The sequence below is a fragment of the Anneissia japonica genome, unplaced genomic scaffold, assembly GCF_011630105.1.
Source record: "Anneissia japonica isolate Jap-2015-1 unplaced genomic scaffold, ASM1163010v1 scaffold2392_len1475705_cov187, whole genome shotgun sequence".
NCBI lineage: Eukaryota > Metazoa > Echinodermata > Crinoidea > Comatulida > Comatulidae > Anneissia > Anneissia japonica.
In genome coordinates, this window is record NW_022751777.1 from 543,044 (window position 1) to 555,512 (window position 12,469).

Sequence of the window (12,469 nt, forward strand, 5' to 3'; positions counted from 1 at the left end):
AAGAGACTAGATGTAGGTATATGTAGGTGTATATGCATATGTATATGTGTGTGTGTGTATGTAGGTGTATATGTGTATGTGCGTTTATGTGTATATGTATGTATATGTTTGCGTGTATATATATATATATATATATATATATGTATACATATTTATATATATATATATATATATGTATATGTATAATATGTATATATATGTTACAATAATTTTGGTAATTAAAATTACCCTGCATAGTCATATAGAATAGTTACAAGCTAGTGAAGTTCTTATTTTACAAGTAATCATACGTCATCCACAAACTAACAGTGAATTTACTGCTATGCACAATGACTTTAGTGTACACGAACAAAAAATAATTACAATAAGATCGTAGGTTAGCGGAACTACAGTATGTTGTTCTGTATTATTCAGTTCCAAAAGGTTCATAGGACTGTTTATTTAAGCAGAAATATCTGAATGTAAGTAAGTATATAAGTATATAAATTAGATATATTATGTATTAGGCCTATATAAAAGAAGTACAGTTATAGGAATTAATGTATTGACATTTTTGTTTATTAATAACGATTAAATCTCCTTCAGCATTGCAGGTTACTGTGTGTGTATATATGTACGTAGGATTTAAATAAAGTATGTGAGTATTCATGTATTATGTGTATGGCGTTTGCATGTATCACTGTTATTAAAAATACCCATAATGAAAATAGAATTAAAGGATTAGGTGCTTTGAAGTCACAAGGAAGGGTATTTACTACAGAATGTAGAGACTTAAAGTTGTCATCATCCTTTCTTGAAAATTTATCATTGTGAGATAATCTTGTTAGTTTTATATATAAAGCGAGATATCAGGAAGTAGGCACGTTGTTAAATAGATATTATCCAAATACCAATGATAAAAGGTGTGTAGTATGTAACAACCCAAATGATCACATGTGATGAATGGATGTATGCTTTTCAGAAATATGTATGCCGCTCGACAAAATAGTTGATATAATCCATAAGGAAATTATGAGTAAAGACTGGTTAATCAATTTTAATGTTTCTCAATAATTGGGCAGATTTTAGCATAGTCAACATCGTAGACCGGATTTGCTATTGATCGATAATCGGTTACAAAAAGCATTTATTGTAAAAATCTCAACCCCATTTCATGCGTTTGTTGACACTTGCTCTAAGATCAAATTCAGAAAACATGTACAATGCGAATTAATAATTGTAGACACTACATTTGAACGTAAGGTGGTTGTCATAATTATTGGTTCATTGGGTAGTGTGTATCAAATTATAAATATATGAGTATAAGCTCTTGTATTGGATCACATTTATGTGGAGAAAACGTGCCAAACATTTGCAAAAGGTATCCACGTTCGGACCCATTCTTCTAGACAGGTGTGAATTTTTTTCACCCTAAACCGCGTTTTAAAATTACTTATTGTATGTTATAAGTCGAAAGTCTTTAAAAAAAAGTTTAAAGCATGTAGGCTTTATGTATGTATGTAAGTATTCATGTAGTATGTGCATGCATATATATGCATGTATCTCTGTTAATAATACCTTAATTTTATGTTAAAAGTTATTTCAAACTTGCATCACAGATTAACAGGCATTGTAAAGTGCCAAGGAGGGAAAAATATTGAATAAAGAAAAGAAACACATCCGTTTCTATATATGACATTATACAAAACAGTAGGTAAACAATATGTACATAATAAATAATACAGGAAACAAACCTATGCTCTTAAGCTTTCACGCTTTTATTAAATAACACACACTTGTTTTTTTTTCAAAACAGAAATTGAATCGCCTACTTAGCACGTTTCTATTGACACAGAGATATACTGACTCATTACATCAGCATTGTCTTTTAAATCATTAGCTATAATGTGACAAAGATATGTGAATTGTTTCACATACTCAAGGGATAGTTGTTATTGGCTCTCCCATCAACTTTCAAAACTTGGACAGATACACATACATTTAGAATTTTTGGCATTATAAATGATGTCATGAAACTCAGTATGTTCCTCACATAGGCTATGCGAACCTATTGTTGGCGCCCACTCAAGGAAGGAGCAAACAGAAGCATATCATCGGCATAGCTAAAATGGTTGTATTTTAGGTCTATCATATGACATCCTGCATTACAATTCCCAAGTTTCTTATTTGATACATCATTATATACATTGTAAAGGAGGGGTGGCATAACCCCACTCTGACGTACTGTACGCCATTTGATACATCAAACTTAAATGAACAACAATTTCCCCATCTGACGAGAAATTTCTGAGATGTATACCAGTTTACAAGTAATCTAATAACATAAAAAGAATTATCTATTTCTATTAGCGTCCGGTGATTGACCTGTCCATAAATTTATGTCGTCAATTCCTTCTTGAATAAAGGGTTCATGATCAATTATATCTTGACACATGTAAAAAGTAGTGTTAAAACTGATAATAAAGTGGTATAAAAGCAGTGCATGAAGGGTTTGGGAAGCACACTGCAGTAGACATCAAAGATTGAGTGCGACCCTCGGTGTTAAATCAAAACATTTGCTTTGGCCCTCCAACAGATTTTTATGCCCACCACTGCTGTGCATATGCATATCTCCTTAACCGTTGGTCATAGACAACTAATTTTGGTCTCAAATATATTTATTTATTTATTTATTTATTTATTAGGATATACACTTTTGAAACAGTGGCACACTTCAAAAGAAGAAGGTGCATCCATGAAAACAAAAACATACTTAGACTAAAAATGATAAAACCAAATACAAAAAAATTACCAAGCATAAGAAAACTTACAGAACTAATAATTAAGGTTCTTCCCCTCCCTAACATAAATAATGTAATACAAAATGCACCATAACCCTATATTCAAAACAATTACAAATTACACAGCTAAAATTTAAAAACTACACACAAGTACACAATAAAAGCAATTAAGGTAAATGAAACTGAATCAATCAAGACATGGAATTAATAATGTCATTGCGAAATTTCCAAGCCTTTTTAATATATTGTTTACAAAAATTATCAAAAATATCTTCAGATTTACTGCTAAGAAACAATGATGAGCTGCCCAAAATAAATTGAAGTTTGGTGTTTTCATCTGCATTTAAATACATGTAATATAAGTCATGGTTGCCATATAGTTCTAATTCACTTCGTAATTTAAAATTTTCATTAATACGTATATTTTGAAAATTTTAAATTACGAAGTTTGGGACATACTGCATATACAAGTATGGGCTGTGAAATGGACCAGTAGAGAAGGGAAACCCCCTACTACCCCTATACATAAACAAATACAAGAATACAGATTTACAGGAAGTAAACCACACATAATAATAACAGTCTTGCCGATTAACTTGATTGAAGAGATAAAAAAACATATTTAAAATTTTCGGTACTTTCTATTTCCACGGTTCAGCTCGCACACAGTGGGCTCAATTGGTGGTAGTCTTTGTGCTTCTCATCTCACTACATGATGTCCTATTTACTTTCAATACCTTAACGATAATGTCAATAAGAAAATTTAACCCTTTGAAAAACAGAAAATCGTCTAATACCAACAGTCTTGTAGATAGGAAGTCGAGTGGAGAGGTAGGCCTTAACGTTTTTGCAATTTTCTATATTCGACTTTCAAATAATAGCGACAATCATTTAATCGTATTTTGCTCCAATTCATATCATAAAATACGGGATAAGCATTAATGTATTAAAGGCCTAAAGAGACCGAGACCTAAAAGTTCAGAAAATAATATAAAATTGAACTCTAACGCAGCGTCCTGACTTCATTCCTTGTGGAAAACTGTTTGACAAAGGGCTGACAGTTCTCGGCCGGTCATAATTAGATACCTCGGCTTACACTGTTGACGGACTGGAAGCGGTTTGTGCTATGTTTCAGCCTCAGGTGCGAAAACTTATTTATTTATTTTATTCCTTTAGATACATGGGCAAGAATTACCAATAGTAACTTATCACTGTCCTATTAGATAGGTGGCAATCCCGTTTCCGTGACAGGAATTGAACACAGGGCCCTGGTATTAGAAAGCAAGAATCTCAACCACCAAGCTATTCAACTCCAATGCCATGGCTTATAACGATAGATAAAATTCACTAGAAAGTAAACATATGTATATTATATTTTCGTCGCTTTTCATCATTAATTGAAGAATTAATTAATTGAAGAATTAATTGAAGAATTAATTAATTAATTAATTAATTGAGAATTGTAAATAAGGCTGGAAGAGTGATTGGAGCCGACATTAAGTCCTTGGAAGATATTCTTAATGATTTTTTACTTAAGAAATTTAATTCAATTATGCAAGATTCATCCCATCCATTATTTTCAGACATTATCATAAATAGATCGGGAAGGGTTAAACATAAACAAAACAAAATATCCACAAACCGTTTTAAAAATTCAGCATTGTACATCGCTTGTAATCTATTTAATCAAAATTTCAGAAGATAACTGCACAGGACTCAATTTTTATTTTCTAAGAAATCTTTATTTAACACTCTATATGTTTATGAACGATTCTATGTCATGTACAACAAATATCTCAAAATGTATTATTTTGACAATAAAGTTGACTTGTATCTTGTATCTTGTATCTTGTAATATGATGGTAACATTAAGTCAAAATAACAGCATATTGTGTTCAGTTATATCATTACTAGGTAAACAACGTAGCTTGATAGAAATGTAACGTAGTGTTTTAATTGCAAACACTAAAAAAGAATTTTCAACAACAGCTACATCAATTGTATACTATAGGACACGCTATAGGTGCCATTTGATTTAAGCGAATCTTTAATTCTTTTATAATGGTATTATATCGATGAAAAAAGTATATTTTAATGAATAATTATTTATGCTTTATTTAAACGTAAACTTTGTTAGATTTCTTTCCACTTGTGAATAGCTTCATCAAATAAATTGTACTGATACATACTGCAATTGACACATTCACCTCTCTCATTAAGTGAAAATGTGTTGTTTTGACAGCGAAATGCTCTTCGTCATCATCGGACTACAACTTATGATTTTCAACAGACTAAGCTTTGGTAGGTTTATGTACCGTACATTAAGATGAGATGGGGTTTTTTTGTAAAAAACATTTCCAATGTCAGATATAATAATTAAACTTGGTTCATAAAGAATCTCATTATTTCGTATATCTAAGGGTGACTTTAAATATCCGCTGATCATAGGTTTGAGTTCGCCATCTATTAAGATATATAAATATTGCATCTTACTTTCTATTTTAAACCAAATTGCAAAAAAACTCCAATGTAGGCCTAAATTACAGTTTATTAAATTAAATGTTTGAGAGCCTTAACATTTTATTATTAGCGACGGCACTACAGTAGGTCTACATCATAAAAAAGTGATCTAAAATCCCAAATGTATTTGGTAATGAATTAAATCAATTGTTATAATCTGTATTTTCTAAAGGAAGCCAAAGCTATGTAACACTTTTGAATTATCAGCCTAGCAACGCAGAGGATGGCAGCTTATTCCTGTGCTACACACCTCCAATTGTTTCAGGTGACATGTTAAGTTACGGTAGATCATACCAAATAGACAGCACTGACAGCCTTACAGATATACCTTGGCCTGTTCGTGTTAGTCAAACTAGATATCCCACACCAGATCCAGCTGTAGCAGGTGGGAACGTCGGGGTTTACTACTGCAAGTTTGTGAATGGTCACATCACTACGATCGTTCAAACTACAAAAAGAGACAGTGATGGTAAGAATCACATGATCGTGCATTTTTACTGTATTTTAACATTAATAACTAAAAATTTAAAGAGGTATTGTCCCTTTCAAACAAAAAAGGCAAGCCAATAAAATTAAACTTTGAATTGGCCATTTATTGTTGTTTAGGAAAGTTATTCTCTTTAGATCCAGAAATCGAACAAAAATGTATTATTTCGTTAAAATAACTAACATATTACCATTACTCTAACTCATTCTAAATCATTCTAATATTTTATATACCGTAGTATCTACGGTTTAGGAAATTCTTATTGGTACTATAATATTACAGATTATAAATTTTAACTTTAATTGTACATTTTATTAACTAATTTTAAAAGGAATATAACCGGTTTTTGTTTTTATGTGTAATAATAACGTATGGTCATACATTTCAATCTTAATAATATTCTAATGGGTAGCATAATACAACAGTTATAATGACATATAAGGCAATACAGGAACTACATAAGCTTAATCTGCCTTTAGATTAAGAAAATAATTACGTTTCATTCAGTGGCGGCGCCCAAGGGCGCAGATTTGTTTGAAAAGGCTGGGGTGGGGGGACACTTCAAATATGAAGCGCCAATAAATTTCTCGTGATATTTTATCAGCGAGTTATGACAATTATCTAATAATTATGTTTGATGTACCATAGAAAATAAAAGTTAACAACATCGTCTTTGATGCATTTTACCTACTTTAAAGCCGCGAGTACACAACCACCTCAGCCCCGCCATGGTTGAGGTTGAGGTGAGAAAAGTGGAGGAAATAGTACCTCTAAATGGCCGAAATAACACTTTTATATAGTAATAATTATTATTATCACATCACCATTAGCCTTAGTCAAAATGAAGCGCCAACAAATTCTCATGATCTTTTAACAGCGATTTTCGGCAACCATACAGATCTAATCATTATGTTTGATATACAATAGAAAAATAACAATAACTTAAAAACATCGTCTTTGATGTATTTACTTTACCTACTTCAAAGCCGTGAGTCCAAATCTATCTCAACTCCACCATGGTTTCTAAATATTACCAAAGCTCAACCGCACCAAGGTTTAAGCATTCGACATTTTTCAACAATACATTTCATTTCAAGAAGCATTTTAAAAAAACTTTGACCTAATTAAATATCTGTTAGGATCTCTCAATTTTTCATTCGATATTATTGCAGTCAGTGAAACCTGGCTTAAATACGACAACGCTTTGGTCCAACTCCCAAATTACCAATTCGTTTCCAGCCACAAAAGTTATAAACACGGCAGTGGAGTTGCCATGTATAATCGTGATAGCCTTCAATTTTTCCAAAGAAATGATTTACACTTTGACTCTTCTACTTGTGAATCCATCTTTATTGCAATTATAAGACCCAACGAAAAAAATATATATAATTATTGGCACTCTATATAGAGCTCCCTCTCTTGATCCATTCCAGTCATCCGGTTTTATTTAAATTTTCTAGGGAAAAAAAATTGCCTATATTCTTGGTGATTTTTAACATCTATATCCCCAAACACGAACTTATTAATGACGTACGTAACTTTAATGTTATTCCTTTTTCAGAAATGATTGTCTTCCCCTCATTCACCGGCTATTCAGAGTTACTAATACCTCAGTTAGCCTGCTTGATAACATTATTTGAAATTCACGTAACTGTCCCAGCCTTAGTGGTTTGATTTATAGTGATATCAGTGATCACCTTCACGTCTTTAATATTTCTTTTCGATATGATATTAACAATCAGCGGTGGTCTGAAGTGTTTGAGATGCCAGATACCGATCTGACATACAATAAGCAAAAACTTTACTCAATATTCCTTCATTGTCCATCAACTCAAAAAACGAAAATAAGTACAAACAATTTCGTAACAAATTAAACTCTACAATCAACGCTGCTAAAGTCAACATTTTAATAATCTTTTCGTAACAAATTAAACTCTACAATCAAAGCTGCCAAAGCCAACTATTTTAATAATCTTTTTTTTATAGTGATATCAGTGATCACCTTCCCGTCAAAGTCTACATGCAGTACTATAAATTCTGATATCAGAAAAAGCCTAAAGACCAGCCAGATACCTACATTAATTACAATGGTGACCTTATCATTTCATTTCATTTCTTTAGGCACGAGCACCAAGGATATGCCAATCAGCAAACTTAATCACTATCCCAGGTGGCATATCCATTAAACAACAGTGGACTGATTGGACCAGTACACCGGGGTAACCCCCTACTCTTCTCGAAGGGTGTACTGGGTTCTTTCAAGTGCACACGGGACAAATGCGTACACTGGGCCTACGGTTTAAAGTCCTTGTCCGAGAAGACTTGTTCCACCACCGGAACCATTGGCGGGTGAGCCGTTCGATTCGAACCAGAGCCGATATTATAGCTGAAGGTTACGGTGCACCGAAATGTCCACTGATTAATCTCAGATAAGATAGTATAATAAATACACCGAGTATTGAAATGCAGGATATCATGTCGGGATTCAATATTACAACATTAATTATGTCATCATTGAATGAAAAATTATCCATATTTGCAAGTGTTTGACCAATCAAAACATTACCCCTAGTAGGTGACATAGCTAAGAATAGCTATGTAATGTAATTAATAAGTAATGTAAGTAATAAATTAGGTTTAATATTTTCTAATACCAACATTATTTACAGTTCGCAAAATTGGTCTATATTATTGTTTAAAGAAGCGTTTGCTATACGTAGGCTACACCCATTGCCTAACAATGGGCTGAAAGCTTCAAAGGAGCTTTCTTTGCTTTTTAGGTAGCTTTGATCAGTAGGGTAAGAATACATTGATCTTTAGTTTATTCATAGCTAAAAACCGAAAGGTCCACTGATTAATCTCAGATAAGATAGTATAATACACACTCCAAGTATCGAAATGCCGCCATCGTGTCGGGATTCAATATTTCGACATTAACTATGTCATCATCAGAATGAAAAAAATTATCCATATTTGCAAGCTTATATGCACAAGTACCGAAAGTGATTGACCAATCAAAACATTACCCCTAGTTGGTGACATAGTTATGAATAAACTTTCTTCATTCATTACACTTGTTTAACCGAAAACAATTGCAATATGAAAGGATAAAACAGTCAAAAAGAACAAAAAAGATACAATAAATTTTGATCTCTGATTCCCCACAAGGGCCGGCGGGATAACCAAATAGTAAAATAAATTACTGTCAAAGGGTGGGTCCCCATCCGATGTGGGGAATCAGACAACAGCAAAACACACAGAGAATGTAATAATATAAATATAAATATAAATTACAATATAGAAAATAATGAGCATTTCAATTACAATCATTCAATCATTAGAAGCATTATTTTAAAAATATATATTTATGTGATTTGAGTTTATTTTACGAACTGTCATTAATGTTCTTATTAGAAAGTATTAAACCTAATTTATCACTTACATTACAGGCTATATTATCATTTTCAAGTATACCTTGAAAACCTTAAACATATTGGAATGCCTCACAATTTTGTATATGATCATTTATAACACTATCAGAACGTGAGGAATGTCTAGTTATATTAAGCATGTTATCTGTCTTACCAATATAATTACTATTACAACCTGGACATTTAAAATGATAAACAGAGCTCCTATATTCCTTATGGGTTTGATCTTTAGTAGATATAAAATGAGAGACTTTTTGTACTGCCATAATGTTATGAATTTTACCTCTTTATCTAAGTGTTTCTTTTTTGTTTAAGGATCTACGTAAAACGGATTCACCTGCCTTTCCTAGATAAGGCAATCTAACGGTTACGGTGCACCTGACTCAACCAATTCGCCTCACAATGACCCAAACAAAATTTCATGCGCATTCAACAAATACTTTTCATAGACCTTACTAAAGGCTTTTGATACGATCGACCATAACATTCTTTTATACAAATTATCCCATTATGGAATACGCGGACCTGCCCGCATTCTCTTTCAGAGTTACCTTTTAAATCGTAGTCAATGTACTAAATATTTTAAATTCATTTCTAATGCCCTTCCAAATACTTGTGCTGTTTCTCATGTGTCTTTGATAAGCCCGCTCTTTTTTATTTTATATATTGACATTCATATGTCTTTAAACCTCCTTTCCTTTTTTCTGTACGCTTATCGACCATAAAATTCTTATGTACAAATTATCCCATTATGGAATACGCGGCCATGCCCGCGATCTCTTTCAGAGTTACCTTTCAAATCGTAGTCAATGTAATACATTTTTTTACTCCAATTCCAATTCCATTCCCTCTACTTGTGCCGTTTCTCAATGGCATTTGTTAGGTCCACTCCTTTTTATTTTGTATATTAATAACATTTATTTGTCTTCAAACCTGAAAAGTGTGGGACCCCCAAAAAATGTGGAGGAACGTGACCCCTGTTCCCGCCCCCACCCATGTCAAGCACACACGACGGCGCCCACTCGGAGTCATATTCCCCGACAAGAGATTCAAAATCTCTACCTACTGGGCCACATCCAAAACAATTAAACAATGGTAGGAGTAAATACTAAAATTAGGCAACTCAAGACTCACAGAACTTGCACTTTCAGAATGTGAAAATGCTTTTTCAAAGCTGTTTCCCCAACAAAATGATTAGCTTCTTTCTCGACGGCGGTACATGTTCCTTGAACCCCACTGTAATCCCCACTGACCACTGGATGAAATAGCATTATCGAAAATGAATACTCAAGCTTCCTTTTATCACAATTAGATTTGTTATGTATGATTTCGTGCTTTTTAGCCATCATAATACCATCGAATGATAAGGCAAGCGTATCTGCCAATGTGGGTGACAACGTCAAGATCAGCTTTCAGGTCATAGGAGACGTAAATAGACCGCTTGTCTGGAGAAAAGACAATGTAGAGATAGTCACAGACGATACGGAGAGTTTGACGTTTAATCCAGTAAATGTCAATGACGCTGGGGTGTACGAAATGCATGGAACTGGGCAACGAAATTCCCGAAATCATTCATTCATTATGCTGACTGTACGAGGTAGCAAAATCGGTTTCTTTTTGTTTATTATAATAACATTATTTTATGTACCGTATGAATTACCTAGAGGCCCACAAATCAGCGATCTGTCAGTGATCAGTCAATCTGTCTGAAAATTTTGAAAAAAATAATGGTCATTATTTTCCAATCGGTGCCTTATAACTTCGCAATAATTTCTTTTTTAATCAAGTCACTGCTAAAGATTAACTGAACAACTTTAGTCGTGAATCTAAACTGCTTTGTTGTTATTTTTCACAAATCCATCCATCTTAGTACTTGAAGCAGTGTAGCAGTAGTAGCAGCAGCAAAAATACCAGACTGTAATATTATGTTCATTTTCGCTGAACAACTACCAATCATCATTTACTATTTCGTTTGTTTTTTATAAATTTTTTTAGCGTGTCCACGTCACAAATGGGGCTTTCCTGATTGTACGGGTGACTGTGAATACTGCTATAATGGTGGCGTGTGTGATGATAAAACAGGACTTTGTATTTGTGCACCTGGCTTTAAGGGAAGATTATGTGAAATTGGTAGAGAAATATGTATACTTTTTAGCATGATATATAATTTCATATCATAATCTTATATTTCCACCATTTTAAATTTACAAATAGGATCATAAAAATACAAACATACAAAACGATTCAGCAATACCTGGTAGGATTGCTCAAATGAGTAGTAGTAGTAGTAGTAGTAGTAGTAGTAGTAGTAGTAGTAGTAGTAGTAGTAGTAGTAGTAGTAGTGGTAGTAGTAGTAGTAGTAGTAGTGGTGGTGGTGGTGATGGTAGTAGTAGTAGTAGTAGTACTAGTAGCAGCAGCAGTGACAGCAGCAGTAGCAGTAGGTGGTAGTAGGTGGTAGGTAGCAGGTAGTATGTACAGTGCACCCTCCAATTCGAGACCCCTCTAATTTCAGACCACTTTCCAAATACCCAAATAACAATCTTCAACCCTTCAACCCTAGCCCTTCAACAAATATTCAGGTTCTAAGTGTGGTCTCGACTTGGAGGGTGAATTGTAGTAGTTGTTGCAGCAGCAGTAGCAGTAGCTTAGTAGTAATAGTAGTAGTATCTTTTGCTTGTAATTTTCAGAGTGCGGTGGTAATAAGTTTGGATGGGACTGTGAACAATTTTGTACAAGACACAATAGAACAGATGCTTGTAAAGGCTACCAATTCTGCTTACCAGATCCATACGGATGTAGCTGTGTTACAGGATTCACGGGCATTAACTGCCTTACAGGTAAAGCAATCGTTAAGGCGATGATGAAAATGAAAAAAAAACAAAAACAAAACACGGAAATCAGGTAGAAGTATTTTTGGAACGCTGATGAAGTCCACATGCGTGGAGGAAATATTAGTGTTTTATTAATATTCCAAAACATTTTTTTTATATTTTCATCGCCTTTGCCACTAAGATATATGGATCATTTCACAATACATTACTGTATTACAAATGAATGGTAGAAGCAGTGTTCAAGTTACGGAACAATAAAGGGGTATATATAAATATATATATATATATAGCATTCATATACTCGCACAACCCTTGTATTCTCTCACTCCTGAAGATTGCATTAGCATGAAACAGTCTGTAGAGTGATAATACCCAGTTCTACAATTTCAATACTTTCAATATTTACGCTCTGCATTATCA

At 33.3% G+C, this 12,469-nt stretch overlaps 1 protein-coding gene across 1 annotated transcript in view; it reads left to right on the forward strand.

Moving 5' to 3' along the window:
- The first annotated feature begins 585 nt into the window (after positions 1-585).
- The window catches only part of LOC117121816 (tyrosine-protein kinase receptor Tie-2-like), a 20,766-nt gene continuing 8,882 nt past the window's right edge, over positions 586-12,469 (forward strand). The window contains exons 1-6 of the mRNA XM_033267123.1: positions 586-637; positions 5,023-5,081; positions 5,473-5,769; positions 10,561-10,815; positions 11,214-11,348; positions 11,906-12,055. Coding sequence (XP_033123014.1) covers positions 5,027-5,081; positions 5,473-5,769; positions 10,561-10,815; positions 11,214-11,348; positions 11,906-12,055 — 892 coding nt within the window. The 5' untranslated portion in view covers positions 586-637; positions 5,023-5,026. The remainder of the gene's footprint in view (positions 638-5,022; positions 5,082-5,472; positions 5,770-10,560; positions 10,816-11,213; positions 11,349-11,905; positions 12,056-12,469) is intronic.